The sequence below is a fragment of the Eptesicus fuscus genome, chromosome 10 (assembly GCF_027574615.1).
Source record: "Eptesicus fuscus isolate TK198812 chromosome 10, DD_ASM_mEF_20220401, whole genome shotgun sequence".
Classification (NCBI taxonomy): Eukaryota; Metazoa; Chordata; class Mammalia; order Chiroptera; family Vespertilionidae; genus Eptesicus; species Eptesicus fuscus.
Window position 1 is genome coordinate 24,356,270 of NC_072482.1, and position 17,258 is coordinate 24,373,527.

General features: G+C 39.5%; 1 protein-coding gene across 2 annotated transcripts in view; it reads right to left on the reverse strand.

The window, feature by feature from the left end:
- The window catches only part of DST (dystonin), a 438,404-nt gene that overhangs the window by 127,005 nt on the left and 294,141 nt on the right, over positions 1-17,258 (reverse strand). For both annotated transcript variants that reach the window (XM_008161813.3, XM_008161974.3), the window contains 5 exons: positions 16,877-17,005; positions 14,622-14,710; positions 13,553-13,685; positions 2,215-2,367; positions 239-472 (listed from right to left, as the gene is read on the reverse strand). In XM_008161813.3, the coding sequence (XP_008160035.2) occupies positions 239-472; positions 2,215-2,367; positions 13,553-13,685; positions 14,622-14,710; positions 16,877-17,005 (738 nt within the window). The remainder of the gene's footprint in view (positions 1-238; positions 473-2,214; positions 2,368-13,552; positions 13,686-14,621; positions 14,711-16,876; positions 17,006-17,258) is intronic.

Sequence of the window (17,258 nt, forward strand, 5' to 3'; positions counted from 1 at the left end):
CATACTTCACAAGTAGGAAGTCTCAGAATCCCACTTAAACTTTGTAGAAAAGGTAAGCAAAGCCAGCCCTTCAAACTTTTTGTAGTCATTGGGTCAACGACAAACGAGGAAACCCAGAATTCTAGTCCCAGGTGCCAGTAGTTGCTTGGCACTGCCTGACCTCACTTAATGAATCAAGAAACTATGATCCTAACCACTTTCAACAAAGCCACAGTGCACCGCATGCTGGAATAAGGACCTTTTCCGTCTCTTCCTTGATTGCTGTCGTCACAGCTTTCTCCAGCTCCTTTTTCGACTGCTCCGCCTTTAAATTGAGTTGTTCACACTTTATCTTAGCTTCCTTAAGTTTCTCTTCAATCAAAGCCTGATCTTCTTGTGACAGCTTTTCACCATTCTCTTTCAGGAAGTTCTCTGTGTTTTTCACTATTTCTGCCAACGCCTGTGCACTTCCTTGCATATCTTTCTGTAATTCCTTTTAACACAAAAGGGGGGAAAAACATCTTAGTAGATTACTACCTATTTAACTTTTCCAATGTTGTGGTTCTAAAAGGGGGTCTGTGCAAAGAAGGAGAGTTTGGCACACATATACTGAAAGAGGATACTCAGTATGTTCACTGAGTTGGTTTACTTCAATCACAATATTTAATACTAGAGGCCCGATGCATGAAATTTGTGCAAGAGTAGGCCTTCCTTCCCCTAGCTGCCAGCACCGGCTTCCCTCTGGCACCAGGGACCCAGGCTTCTCTCCGGCCGCCGGCAGGCACCCAAGACCCAGGCTTCCCTTGCAGCCCTGGCTTCGTCCTTAAGGTTGTCCGGAAGGATGTCCAGTCTAATTAGTATATTATGCTTTTATTATTATAGATAATTTGAAATCTCAAACAGCATTAAAGCAATATATGAGATTTTCATGTTTAACAAAGAGATATATTTGGAAAACATTGAACAATAAAGTATTCAGTATATAACCTATTTAAATTTGAATATATCAGATTTTTTATGTTATATGAATTAATTTATAAAAGCTTTTAAATACATAACTATATTATTTATTCCGTCTCTAAACACTCATTTTTTTTAAATATATATCTACTGCTCAGGGTAAAAGCGGATAGTTCTCTAAGTTATGAGCTAAGTTGTTCCTAAAATAATTTCTTTTTTTAAAATGTATTTTTATTGATTTCAGAGAGGAAAGGAGAGGGAGAGATAGAAATATCAATGATGAAAGAGTATTATCAATCGGCTGCCTCCTACATGCCCCATAATGGGGATCGAGCCCACAACCTGGGCATGTGCCCTGACCGGGAATCAAACAGTTTATAGGCTGATGCTCAACCACTGAGCCATGCCAGCCAGGCTCTAAAATAATTTCTGTACAAAGATAATCTCTTCTAAATAGCTTTCCTACATCCAGATTTCTCTATGTATTTTCTCCTCTTCTCTTTCTCCTTTTTTTTTTTTTGGCACTTTAATTCTCTTTATTGCACTGTGTTTGAGTTTTCATATTATTTTTCCATACTTTCAAGACTCCTCAAATTCTGAGTATTTGAACTGAAAGAGGTACTTATTGAACTACAACATTGTGATATTAACTGTGCTGGTCACATAACACACAATATTCACTTAACTTTTACCATAACATAGCAATGGAACTATGACCAATGAAGAAACTGAGGCTCAAAAGGTTAAATTATAAAGCTAACGATGTGTAGTGTCTGGGATTTAGACCAAGAGCTAGCTAGTTACAATGAGAATGTTATTTCTTCCGACATCAAAATAAAGAGATCTTTGTCATTATTGCTTGTCCCTTCAATGAAAAGGGACACATTGCAGAGAAAGGTGAGAAAGAGCTAACAAAGTGAAAGAACCCAAACTGATGGCTATTTCACCTGATTCTGAAAGTGAGTGGTTGGCCTTAAATGGACCCAAGTTTTAATTCATCACACAAGGTATTTCCACTATCAAAACTCCTTTATATCTCCTCCACTCAACATGTTACCAAAAAATCAGTCAAGAAAATTATCTGGCTTGCTTGAAGTTGGAAATGTGACTCCTAGTATAAAGTTTATAGCTCAGGAGGCCTGGGGGCATCTAGGTATGGCTTGTCTCAGAAAAGCTAAAATGATTGCTTTTTTTTCCCAAAAATTCTAACTACTTTGCAAATAGTAATTGAACTCCACATCAACACAGAACTACTGAGGCAAAACCAAATTCTACCTCTTGCTTGGACTGGTACTTCTTTAACTCAACTGTGCCGTCGCCAATCACGAAGGCTTCCTGGTGCCCAATCAGGCGGTTTTCAGTCTGAGTAAGGAGGTCACATATCCCTTGGAGTTTCTCTCTGTACTCCTGCTGGCGCTCTGCCACGATCTACAGGGGAACAAAACCAAAGCATCTTCAGTGGTGATCATACACTCACGATTGTGCTAGCTCCTTATCAGAATACATTTTGCAAGTTTCCTCTAAAAGAAGCTTTCTGAGTATGCTGTAAACATGGTAGCAGTGGGGTACAAACTGAGCAAGGTGACACAGAAAGTAAGAGCTTATCCCATATGCAAGGAGAGAGAGCATGGTTGGATGAAACTGCTCAGCAGAATACTGGCCATGCACATGTGTAAGAGATGAAACTTCTGACCGACAGGAAGAAACATTCCATTTCCTTAAGCTCTTGAAACCTGCGACACACAATTAATTCTGTAAAAGGATATCAAAACAGAAGTTAGTCGTGATGTGTCTGTTAATATATTTGACATGTGCATATAGGTTGTTATGCTAGAGACAATGCCTGGTGCTTCAAGAACTAATAAAAAGAACATTGCATGCAGTAGCTTTACTTATTCGCTATGTCTAATTCCATTCCCACCTCTTTGTTCATTATTGATTGCTATTGGATGCAGCACTCTAATATAATTCATTAAATAAGAGATTTATTTCGTAAGTCAATTACTTGTATCTTTCATTTTCCGATTACACACACACACACACACACACACACACACACACACACACACTAGTTTATTTTATTCATCTTATAGCCATATATCATGTTTACTAGGAGCCTACCGCATGCTGGGCAAGGTGCTGAGTGTTTTATATTCATTATTTTATCAATGTTCACAACACGAACATGCCAGCACTGTTACTATTTCCAATTTACCAGTGAGAAACCTGTGGATACATCACTTGCCCTAGCTCCACAATGAGTAAGTGGTACCGCTAGGATGTAAATTGAGTCAATCTGGCTCCAGAGCCCTGCTCTGAACTCCTGTGCTACACTGCCTCCTAGGGGACAAAGATACCCTTAACCTCTTTATTCCTTTGTTCATCAATCTATCCCTTGATATTTCTGAGTGCATCTGTATATCCTACTCCTAGGAAAAAAGTGAAGACTCTCCCCGGAAAGCAGTAGTTTTAGGGAATCATGAGAATTATAACAATGAATTAGAACATTATTATGGAAAGTAATATTATTCTACATGGTAGCATCTCTACATTATACCCTATCCATTAATTGCCTTTCCAAAAATATCTTTCCTACCACCCCATAATCCCTGGGTATCGACATTACAGGCTTCACACTAAAGAACTAAAAACACAGAATCCACAAAGAAAGGCAAACCTTCTGATCATCAAGATCTTGTTCTAGCTGTAACTGAGCCTCTAAACGTTCCACCTGTGTAGTTACTGATTCCTGCACATCAAGAAAACACCTCTGAGTTGTATTTAAGAGCCTCAGCAGCTGTTTGCTCTGGCTGGGAGACAGATCTTGAGCGTATTCAGAAATGAAGAACTGCACATCAAAGGCAGTAGTGTCCAGCTGCGTTCTGGTGTGCCCAAGCTCCTTTAACACGTTCTGTGAACAAAGCAGTACAAGTTACCAACAGGGAGGTAAGCCATAATACACAGCTTATATTCACAATTATATTTATTTTCTTATATCAGGTTTTATTGATATTTTTCATTTAGTCAAAAATCTATTCATCACCTAGTAAAAATGGTACTGATGAAATTATTTAAATGGTGCAGTAATTAATCCTACATAATAATCCTATATAATAAAAGGGTAATATGCAAATTGCCCGAACAGGCAGAATGACTGGTCGCTATGACTCACACAGACCACCAGGGGGCAGATTCTCAATGCAGGAGCTGCCCCCTGGTGGTCAGTGCACTCCCACAGGGGGAGTGCCACTCAGCCAGAAGCCCAGAAGCTGGGCTCACAGCTGACGAGTGCAGCAGTGGTGGCGGGAGCCTCTCCTGCCTCTGTGGCAGTGCTAAGGATGTCCAACCAACGGCTTAGGCCAAGCTGGCTGGCCTAAGCCGTCAGTCAGACATCCCTGAGGGCTCCCAGACTACAAGAGGGTGCAGGCCGGGCTGAGGGGCTCCCCTCTCCCCGCCCCCCACCCCAGTACATAATCTCGGCACTGGGCTTCTAGTCCTATATAATAAAGAGGTAATATGCAAATTGACTATCACTCCAACACACAAGATAGCCACCCCCATGTGGTCAAAGATGGCTGCCTCCATGTGGACACAAGATGGCTTCCACAAGATGGCCAGCAGGGAAGGGCAGTTGTGGACGATCAGGCCAGAAGGAGAGGGCAGTTGGGGGCGATTAGGCCTGCAGGGGAGGGCAGTTAGGGGTGACCAGGCCAACAGGGGAGGGCAGTTGGGGGGGGGGGAACCAAGCCTGTAGGGGAGGGCAGTTGGGGGGTCCAGGCCTGCAGGGGAGGGCAGTTGGGGGCAACCAGGCCAGCAGGGGAAGGTAGCTGGGGGAAACCAGGCCAGCAGGGGAGGGTAGTTGGGGGCAACCAGGCCAGCAAGGGAGGGCAGTTGGGGGGGACCAGGCCTACAGTGGAGGGCAGTTGGGGGGGACCAGGCCTGCAGGGGAGGGCAGTTGGGGGCAACCAGGCCAGCAGGGGAGGGCAACTGGGGGCAATTGGGCCAGCAGGGGAGCAGTTAGGCATCAATCAGGCTGGCAGGGGAGTGGTTAGGGGGTGACCAGGCTGGCAGGCAGAAGCAGTTAGGAACAATCAGGCAGGTGGGCAGGTGAGCGGTTGGGAGCCAGCAGTCCTGGATTGTGAGAGGGATGTCCGACTGCCCATTTAGGCCTGATCCTGGGCAGTCAGACATCCCTCAAGGGGTCCTATATTGGAGAGGGTGCAGGCTGGGCTGAGGGACACCCCCCCCGCCCCGTGCATGAATTTTGTGCACCGGGCCTCTAGTATTATATAAAAAGATAACCCCTCTAAGAATATTTTAACCTTGCTTGCCATATCACACTTCAAATGTAACTCTGACCAAAGGTAAAGATCCAACTGATATACATTTGGCATGCTGAAGGGAAACATCAACATTAAAATATTGTTTGCTAATATTTATAGTACCCATGCAACTGTGGTCACACATAAACAAGATTATGGGGAATTTGAAACATAAATTAAGTGGGCCAGCATTTCAGTTTCCTGACTCCCAAGTTAGGGGCCTACTCATCATTCATGAGGCATGCTCTTCAAATTAAGAACTTGAAGGTGGGGGGAGGCAGGACAAAAAGGACTAAAGGACTAATACATAAAAACTACTTATACTCTGAAATATTTATATGATTAATTTATAATGTTAGGGATTTGAATAATACATATAAATAAAAACATAAATACAAATTTCAACATGTCTATAAGAGTTTCATAAGGCAGTTGGGATAGCATCAGAATGGCATCCATAAAGTTGACATTATTTTATAGTTGTGTCAACTATGAACAAACATCTTGTAGACACAAAGAAAAGAAATAATCCTTCATAGCTTTAGAAAAGTCATATTTTCTCTAAACATCTGTTATATTAAACCCATAGGTTTTTAAATGTGCTTTGTCTTAGTTATTTTGATACCTGCCTTGAGAAACTCCAGACTTTTCTTTACATGCTCAGTATCTTGAACATTCACTGGCTCCATGTCCTTCACCAATTTGTTCTTCTCTGATATCCAGTGTGAGAACGACTTCAGTTTGTGCAGAAATTCTCCATGGGAAACGGCTAGTTTTGACTAGAAAACAAAATTGTGCATTCATTTCTGTTTCTAAAATTCAAATTCCTACAAATGGTGGTTCTGTTTTAAGAGATTAGCACTCTAAAAATAAATTACTTATGTCTTATGGTTACATTTTTAAATAATCACATTTCCTTCAAAACTTCAATCTCAGTGTTAAACGTGTTGACGCCTACCATTTCACTGTCAATCGCCAGAACAAGGTGTTTCATTCTTTCTGAAGATACGTCGCTGAGGGAAGAGAAGGCATTCTGTAAACTTTGGTGGCTTACACTCAATTCCTCACGATGGTTTCTGGGGAAGTCACTGGGAAGAGACTTTAAAAATTCTTCTGCCAACTTCATGTCCTTTCTTAAAATAACAGCAATTGGAGCCAATCCCAATTCAAATGTCTGCAAAAAAAAAAACTGATGATAGATAGATAGATAGATAGATAGATAGATAGATAGATAGATAGATAGATCCCAGAGCTATTTAGTGACAAATACAACAAATATCCAAAACATAAATATAAATTGCTCTGCTTATTTTTCCAAACTAACATCAGCTGACTCCCACCCATTACAGGCAGCAGATAATTCTTACCTCTAACTGCTTAAGCTGGTTCTTCAAAGCTTCTAGACTGCTATCCAGAGACTCGTGGCTGTCTAAGGGAGGCTTCATATCTTGAAGCAAAGCCAAATACTCGTGCATTTTTGATGTGTGCTGTAAACACTGCTGTAGCTCATTGGATAACTAAACACAAATTTAGACATTTTAATTCAATAGCCTCTATGCAGGTTTTTAGAGCAAATAAAATGTATGGGATGATTCCCAAATGTTTCATGCAGTTACTTCCATATGAAATGTAAAGTCAACTTACTTGTTCCATTGAGCTATCTCCAGAAGTCATGTCTTTTGACCCTGAAATACATTCCAGATGGTCTGGGAAATCATTGCATTGTTCCTCCAGCTTCTCATCTCTTGGCAAGGCTAATGCACGTACAGTAGAATTTTCTGGTCCAATTTCTTTTATATTTTGTAAATTAAGGGAACTGTGGTTTCCTTCTTTGCTTTTATGATCATCAAGAATGTGTGGCTTTTCATGCACCATCTCAAAAGTAGTAGATGATTTTTGATTCAAGTTTCCAACCTGTTCTGCTCTGTCTGAGCAGCCATCGGCAAGCAGCTTATGGAAAATATTTTCAAGTTGCAGTGGAACTACTTTAGATGTCATACCTCTTTTCTCTAGATCATACTCCATCTGCATTAATTCTTTTATCAATTCAAATGCTCCTGTCATTTTTTGGCTATGCTGATTTTGCTTAAGTATATCAAGGAGAAGCTCAGACTGAAGATTTGCAACACAGAATGGATCATCTCTGCTCTCTGCTCTTAGTTCTGGTGAGTTATTCACGAGGGAAATTCCAGTACAGTCACTGATCTTAGAGTCGTCGCTGGGCACACTAGATGCATCATTTACCAACTGTGATGGGCTAACACTTTTAATTAAGCTTTGAATTAACATTTTAGTATCTGCACAAGCTGAAGGTTCTCCAACCTCCTGAGAATTCACCTGACCTTCCTTCAACCTACTTTTTAAGATGTCCTTTACATCCTCAACAAATGCCTGACATAATTCAGGGATCTGAACCTCTTTTTCTTGGGATCCTGGAGACAAGCCTTGTTCTTCTCGTGGCTGTTGCTCGATTATTTCTTTCTTATTGTTCATTTCTGAGAATGTGCAGTCTGTGCTTAAAGTGTTACTGGAGTTATCATTTCTTATTCCAAGGCCTTCCACATTTCTTAGAGGTAAGATTGAAAGTGTGCTTTCATTTCTTTCTGGTGTGAACTGAGGAATTTCCATTCCTCCTTCTGAGATACATTCTTTAGTACAAAGGTCATTCTGTTGAGCCATCTCATTTAGAGGTGAGTCTTCTTGAGTAAGGGTTGCTTTCTCTTTTGCATTATCAACTCCTAATTCTAAGTGTTCTTTCATGGGAGGGGAAGCTATTAGAGTATCGCCTGGGATATCCTCATGTGGCTTCAATACATCTTTTGCTTTTACATTTTTTGCACAATGTTTTAAATAAGTAAACAGATCAAGCTCTTTCTCAGGTCCATCAATGAATGATTCATTCTCAGTCGTTGTATTCCCTTCAGACAATACCTCTGAAGTAATGTCACTGGTCACTTTGGAAGCTGAGGAGTCAAATATTTCTTCAAGATTCTCAAATGAAACAGGACTTTGACTAACAATTGTTTGTAGATTCTTTGGTTCATCTTTAAGAGCTACAGTTATTTTTTTAAGGCTTCCTTTATGATCATGTCCTTCATTGGTTGTGATTTGTGGAAACGGAAACTGACTAACTAAATCAAGACTCTCCCTCATACTTTTACTAGGCAAAAGTTTGAGATGTGTATCATCTTCTACTAGACCTGCCATAAGCCCTTCTCCTTTACCTGAGAACATTTTATGAATTGATGTTTCATCTTCTATTAGTATATTGCTTTTGTCATCTCTCTTTTTCATTACATCTCTTCCATTTCCTTGATGATCTTTATCAGTTACAGAGTCCACAGATAACAAATGGCTTTCCTCAGCAGGTTTTCCTATTAAAACAGTCTCAGAGCAAATTATTTGACCAGAAGTTGAACAAGTATCAGTATTATGTAAAATACCTATAGGGCCAAAGGTGGGTTCTGATTCAGTGTCTTTAATGATAGGCAGCAATATCTCCTTAAGGGCCATCTCAGGATTCAACAGATTTTCTTTGCTTCTTCCATCCACCGCAGTTGTATATTCTGGAAGGTTGCCTCTTTCAGTAGCTAAGCTACTTTTACTACTTGATTCTCGCTGTAAAACATTGACACTTTGCTGTTTTTCTAGAGAACTATAATTTTGCTTTTTACTCGGGAGAATCACTTCATCAATACTTTGATTTTCATGGCTGTTTTCCCTTTCTTTCATAGTGGTAGCACACAACTGGATATCCATACCATCAGCCTTATCTTGGCACATGGACTTTTCCTTCTCATCTCCTACTCCTTCTTCTTCATCACCATCACCATCATCATCATCATCATCATAATCATCATCGTCATCATCCTGATCGTAACTGTCACACAAATAATCCCCATAACTTTCTTCATATTGCATAGAATCAAAATGATCAGTATCAGATTTCAATTCTTGTCCATAGCCTCCTTCTTTTCTCCCTCTCCAACAGCCAGTGTCATCAAATGTTAATGAAGCACTGAAGCTCTCTTCCCTTCCTACTATTTCAGAATCAGTCAATAAGTCAGACTCATCACCTTCTAGGTTATCTGTACTTTCCCTTTCTGATTCAGTTTCCAACAACTGTTCGTTGATCTTAGATGAGCTGACTGAATTTAAACGTATTCTTTCATCAGAATTTAATTCAGCTTTCTCCACACCTATGAGACAATCCTGAAAAGACTGGGCTTGCCCCCTCACTCTTAAGCTATCAACTAGTCCCCCCTGAGTCACCATAGGCTTTTCATCCTCTCTGGGAACATCATAAAAAACATTGCCAGGACAGGCAGCCCCATCATTTTCCTCTTGCAGTGTGTCATAGTCCTCGGGTTGCAGACAATCACAATCATCACTTTCAAGAAGCAGAGAATCATGGTCATCATCTTCAAACAAGGGAGTATCATAGAAATCATCGTCGCTATCAGTGTCTGTTCCGGTGTCCCTCTGCTGATCATCCAGTAGTGACGTTTCATAGTCACCAGCACCAGCAGTTTCTTCAAGCGATGATGTGCCATAAACATGAGATACCCTGGTATTATCAGGATCACCCGTTGGTGTTACGGCACAGGAGTACTCCTCCACTGTGAACTCATTTTGCATGTCTTCAGGTTTCTGTTGAGAAGCAGTATGTATTTTTTCATCTTCCCCACTAGTATCTGAAATAGCTTTGTCATTGTGACATTGTACCTGAGGATCACTATGAGCAGTATTTAAAGATTTTTGTCCACAGTGTACTCCCTTCAAACTGACGTTAATAGCAGCAATTCCTAGAAACTGGTCTTGAGGTTTTTCTCCCATTCTTGGACCCAATAACATGGATTGGTCATTGGATGGCACTGTAGAGGCTTCACATTTATTTCCATTGCTCTCTGCGGTGTGTAAATCATTAAAACTTCCCCAATCATTCCTCAATTTATCATGACTTAACAAGGCACTCAGCCTGGGGGAATAGTCAAAGACAGGTGAATCCTTATCTGTATTATCTTCAGTCTCTGTTTCTTTCACGTTACAGATGCTACTAGTTTTTGATTTCACTATAGAGTTTGTTATCAAATCACTTTCAAGGTTTTGCATTTTTTTAGAATGACTACATTCATCTGCATGTTCATTTTTTTCAACTTGACTTTGATTGTCACAGTTTTTAGGTATATTTTCAGAGTCTGCAAGTCCAGGCTGTGTAAAATAGGATGTAGAATTGAGAACATTCACGCTGGATGAATTCTTAACTTTATGATCTGCTACCATTATATGTATCAGGTTTTCTGACTGACAAAATTCACTGACAACATTGGTTCCCATTTCATTAAACTCTTCTTCTAAGGCATGCTTTCTATTTTCAGGAATTTCTTTAGGTTTAGGTTCTCCGCAATGGCATTTGTCAAAACTACTTGGTGAAGTTATACTTTCATCCATTTCTTTACTTGGGGCATTATTCAGAAATACGCCAGGGAGTCTTAAGGCATCAATGCATTCTTTTATGGGTGTATCCTCATCAAATTCTGTTTTACAGCCTTCTAGTAGCATACCAACAGCCTCGTTCAAGTCTCCATCATACAGCAACAGCCTCTGCCCTGTGTTTGCATCCATGTAGCTATTAATCATCAAGTAAGACAGGAACATTTTTTTAGTCTGTTCTGAACTCTGAGTTGCCACTGGCTCTTCTCCATCAAAACAATCTTCTTCTTGCCTGTAATCATGGGCTATAGATGGCTGGAATTTACAAAAAGAGAGCCATCTTCTGGCATTCTTACAAGCTTCTAAATCTCCCAAATCTGGCATTTCATCGGGCAGTCTTATACTTTTTAAAATCGATGTTGTGTTATTATCTATAATTCCTAACTGCTGCGCAACATCTAAACCGATGACTTGAGAAGTTTCTGGAATATAAAGAGCAGCTATTTTCTGCCTGCCATTCAGGATTTTGTACGCCAATTCATTTGTAATCAACTTCTGCTGCAGGGAAGAAGATGCGGGAAATATTTCACCAGAGTGAGGCCAAATGAGTCCAACGTAGCCTCGCTGAGCCTCGAGTACCAAAAGAGCACTGCTCGAAGTTATTAGATCACACTGGACTGCTTCATCTACAGTTAACCGTTTGGCAGGGTTTGAGTGGATGATCCCACCTGTTTGAACCTGATAGGTTAGAATGCTGTTGGCAGTATCTCTGTCAATCACCCCATCTGCCACAGCCTCTTCAACAGTCATTCTTTCACCAGAGTTGCAATTGATCAGACCTCCAGAAAAAAGCTGTGCACCTAACAACCGAAACATGGTTTCACGGTCTATGAGACCTTCATGAGCTGCCCTTAAAATGCTAACGCTCCTTCCACATTTTAATGTTATTCTGCCTCCTTCTTGTGGTCTCACAGGTAGAAGCCGCAACCCAGTGTTTTCCTGTAAAATACTTCTTTCCATAATATCTACTAAAGACACCTTCTCAGAGGTACATGGATCGATAAGATCTTTGCACATCTTTTGCCTTTCCAAGACTTTAGAAAATAATGCTGAGGAAACCATGTTCTGTTGGAAAGCCTTCTGGAGGGTCAACTGCTCCCCTGTGGCTGGAATGACTAGAGAGCCTGTGGACAGCAGTATCTCAAGAACTCTGATGGCCATGGACTCTGATATCACGCCTTGAGCCAGAGCATCCAGCACTGGAATTGTGGTGGAAGGCACAGCAGAAATAATCTCCTTTGCTTGATTCAGTTCTTTGAGTTGGCACAGAACTTGTTCATCAATGAGGCCTTGCCTTTTGGCACCTCTGAGGTCAAAGCATTGTCTTAATTCTGGTGAAATTAGACCGGAAATCATTAGCTGTGTCTCAAGCAACCTTATTCCTGTGTCATAGTCAATAAGGCCTTTTAAAACTGCCTGAAAGACTGAAAGGACTTCTCCAGTTGTCTGGTCAATGGTGCCTGCAATCACTTTATCCAGCTGAAAGGAAAATACAAAATTCTCAGGTCAGTCTGTGATTCAAGGATGGGCAGGGTTTCACGAAACTTCGCATGCATTCTTAAAAAATAAATAATACAGCCCTAACCGGTTTGGCTCAGTGGATAGAGTTTCAGCCTGTGGACTGAAAGGTCCCAGGTTCGATTCCGCTCAAGGGCATGTACCTGGGTTGCAGGCACATCCCCAGTAGGAGGTGTGCAGGAGGCAGCTGATTAATGTTTCTCTCTCATCGATGTTTCTAACTCTCTATCCCTCTCCCTTCCTCTCTGTAAAAAATCAATAAAATATATTTAAAATATAAATAAATAAATAATACACTTCAACATGAAAATCCTCTACTTACCAAGGCGTGGCAATGCTGTGAATGTTAGGCAGCTCAAATGCACAAGTGATCTATGTCAGTGATCTATTCAACAGCACAGGATATGATAAAAGCTTTGAAAACAACATGCATCTGTGAATTGAAAACTTAATATTGTGTACATTAACAAGGTTAGTGAAGACACAACAGAGTAAATGACGACAGTGAGAAAACAGAACACATACCTAGAAGGCAAACCATGCTTTCTGCAATTGGGTGAGATTAGTTTACTAACAGGAAAGAGAGTATCAAACCCCATGCTACTGATGTTTACAGCATACAGACTTCTTTCTAGTAAAAAAGAATGAACCAGAAAAACTGTTACATAACCCCAAAATATGAAAAATAGTGTGTAAAGTACTCCAGGGAATAAGGGAATTGAATACATAGGTAACTTTTTGAATCCTGAATATTGTGTTGAATATTGTGAATCTGTATTGTGAAGTTTTAAAATCTTAAGGAGAGGCCAAATTTAAGTGATTTCTGTTAGATTTTAAGAAGATGCTAGGATATCTTCATTATAAATATGTCCCAATGTTATACAAATAAATCTTATGGTTATCTCTAAAAATCAAACAAATCCCATAACACTTCAACGTCACCTTTAGACATGACTCAGAAGCTATTTTATAACATTATATTCATATAGTAAAATACCTAATGCAGCAGAAGAATGGCTTCTAAAGAGAAGAGTTAGAGAAATGAATGATTCTTTCCTTTTATCATGCAAGGCGCAGATTAAGATGTCACACAAACTGATGACAGCAAGTGTAAGATTGCAATTAATAAACAACACTGAAATCTCCAAATACTTACATAAACTCCACGTTTTTGCCATGTGCACATTTCAAGGTCATTTCTTTACCATTGACATACATTTCTACAAATCATGCAGTAAAACTAAGAACCTTGAAATAGCTTCATGTTTTAATAGTATTACCTTCTCCTCTACCTTATCTCCTGTGGGTTGTGATTCTTGTAGTTCTTTCAGAGATCCACTGAAGAATAAATTATAACTTTCTTGGAGAGTTTTCATTTGTTTTTCCAGTTCATTTCTTTCTTCATCTGTCAATCTAAAATAACCAGAAAGTATGAAATGAAGAGTGCAAGTCTTCAAGCTATAAAGATGATATATTAGGCTCGATGATTTTATAAAGTACTTTTCTAAATAAGTATATAATCATAAAATAAAAATATCTTATACACAGTCTGCACAGGTCTTAGAATGACTGTATATGGAAATTAAGGGTGATACTAAACACATCTAGGAATCCTTCTGTTGCCTAAAAAAGGGGACTGAAGGAAAGGGTATGAATTAATATATTAGCACCTCTCTAGCGTATACACAAGGAGCTTAGCTTGTTAGTCCCAACATGGAAAAGGGACAATAAGATGAAACTTGTTGAAGCTGAAGGATGAGTAAAGAGGAAATTAACATTATTCTATAAGGTACCATATAAAATCATTCTGGAATAATCCTAAAGTGGACAGTCAAAATGGGTTTAAGAAAAGAGTAGATTCCTTCCCTGTCTGAGGCATGAGCTGAAATACATGCAATGCCTTGTTGCAAAAAGTAGGACAAAAATATGAGAAATCAGGTTGCCACAGGTCTCAGTTAAGAAAATGGAGAATTTATTTACACACATTTTCCAAAAGATAAGTCTCAGACAGTACTACTTATATTAAGACTTGGCTTGGAGTCTTCATAACTCCCTAGCTACTGATCCTCTCTGAGCTTGTTTTCTTATCAATAATATATGGGGATAATAAGTACCTTCCAGGCTTTGGGTAAAGACAGACTAAAGTGACTAAAAAGGACAATAAATTAAATTGCTAAATTTATAATCTCATGTAAATTTATAATCTCTTAGTAAACTACATTACTAAGTAAACTTGTGATTGAGTTCCATTATTTAAATCTCAGCTAAAATTTACCATCTTCTATTTTGCCAAACGTTTTTAAGACCATTTTCCTACATTGAAAAAAAGGTTCATGAAAACCAACATACTTGTCTCCATGTTTAGCCAAAAACAGCTGCATGGTTTGAAGTGCCTCCGATAATTGTTCCTTCTTGGTTAGTATTTCTTCACTGGAAATCTGCAAGGTAATGAAAATGCATTCATATTCTGCCCTCATAGAGACTAACAAACAGTAATTTTAAAAAATGAGTCCAGTTTCATCAAGACTCAAAAGATGTCTATTTTCTGGGGGTCCCAAGTCAATAACTCATTTCTTATTATCAGTCTATGGGCCTAGATAAGAGGAGTGCTTTATATTTAGAATGCATAATTAAGAAAAGCCTTTGTTATTTCATAAGGAAATAATAATACAGCATTACATGGTTCCTGCATTTGTCCCATGCAACCATGAATCAGGGTTGCCTTATCCCAGAGGTTCAGCACCGGCCCAATGTCTTCCTTGTGCCCAAAACATACATGAATGAAGAACACTACTCCCAACGAGTATCTTCCTTCCCCCATGCTCCTGGACACCATGCTCCTTTTGAAAAAAATTATCATGACAGTTTAACCTGTATGTCTGCAGATCAAGAGTAAATAATTTTTATTGCTAAGATTTTCACTTGTGCCTGTGATGGTCAGAGCCATAAAATTGATCTGTTTGAGGATAATATGCAACACTTTCTCCTAATTTCTAGTATATCATTTCTGAATACCTAATATCAGAAATTGCCATTCTTTTAAATGAGCAGAAATGAGAGTAAATGATGCACCAATGAAAAGGACTCATTCCCCTTGATGTATTTGACTTACTAGTACAATCAATTTCAAGTCTACTTTTCATGGTTACAGGTAATAATGTGGCCATATTGATAATTTGAAAGACATTTATTATTCACATCAAATTGCCTTAAATTCTTTTATCACGTTATTAGAGATTTATAATTTAGGCCACAGTCTGCATTAAAAAAAGTATGTGTCTACTTTTATGTCCAGTAGGTCTAAAACTGGGCTAGTAAAATTTTGGAGAATTTAAAACTGCAGAATGAGAAAATACCAATGGTTTATAATCCACATTTCTCAAAAGAAACTATTCTTCTAAGATATTCTTGCTAAGCTCCTGTCCCTATTTTAGTTCTTTTCCTATTTGACAAGAGGGGAAGAAAAGAAGACATTTTAAACTAAATATATGCATAATATTATTTTGAAGGTTTTGCATTTAAAACATCGAATGTAGTTGCTTTCCAGCTTATTTCTTCCATACCATATGAAATATAATAGCAAGACTATGAGTGAATATGGCTTTATTTCATTGAATAATCAAGTATGTACGCAGGTTTGTAAACTTCAAGGGGGAGCCCCGGATAAAGTACATCTGCCTCATGCCGCAGGGAAAATTAGACAAGACACTGAAGTCTCCCGTTTACTTATGTCAACAATGTTAGCTGATGACGAGTACTGATGCCGAGCTGGCGGGGAACACTAATGATAGCTAACAGCCCCTAAAGTTTCCAAACATCAGACAGGGGCAGGGTAGGACAAGTTTTCCCAAAAAGAGTGCTGCTTAATTTAGCAGCCATATTTTAAAAACACAGCTGCAATTCCGGTGCTGTCACCACCAGCAGCAGCAATCCTGACATGTACACCTTAAGGGCCAATGCCCCGAGAGCTTCAGCGGAGGCAGTCCCATAGACACCACGGAGCACTAGCACCTCAGAAGCTGGGGCTATCCTGCTAATGCCAAGTAGTTGGGGGACAGAAAATAGCCCACAGAACTAAAGAACTCATTTAGGTAAGGGAAGGAATCTAGAATTTCCTGTGGCTGGCTGGAGAACACTTCTTCATAAAACAAAAAAAGGTCCAGAAAGGCACGACTAAACTCAAACCTCAAAAGTGTGACTATCCCAGTTCGTATTTTTGTAATTCTCGGGAGCTTTGTTTACATTTGTTAAGAATGAGACGGCCTAGGTTTGTGATACGGAGGGCCTGGATTTACTCTGGGCACAAAACAGGATGCGTCTGCTGCTCTTCGGCAATTCTCATCACAGTCACCAAGAAGCAGGTCCAACCATTAGGAAAAGCAGCACAACATACCCGTTTACTACTACCAAGACTAATATACATAGTTCAGGCTTTGGAATCAGAAACACCTTCTCCTACTGTGATTCACTGGGCAAGTTACTTAACCTATCTGGTCCTCATTATAAATACCTATAAAAATGGGGGGCGGGAGGAGGGTAAAGAATTGTCATGTCAGTAAATTCTACCCACTATTATTATTATTAACCAGGACCTCAGTGAATACCTTTTGCTTAGAGAAGGGAGACTTCCCAGCCTTCTCTCCATCTCGCAACGTCTTGCTGATATTTGACACCCATTTCTGTAATTCTTTGGCTTTTTCAACATGCTCTTTTTTTTCTTCTTCCAGTGACTTCTGACAGGTGTGAGTAGTAAGAAAAGATATATTCCAGTAAATGACCGAGCCATGAAACTCACCTCTCCATAGAAAACAAGTGTAAAAATGTGTTTTCATCACACTCAGGTTCCTGAGATCTTTTATTCATTCACTTAACCATGCTTATCACGTCACATAGCAGATGTGCTTCCAAAATGTTTATGGTAGCCAAGGAAGCTGTGACAAACATTCTTCAATGTTCAGTCTACCCTCCCAGCTAGTCTATCAATAT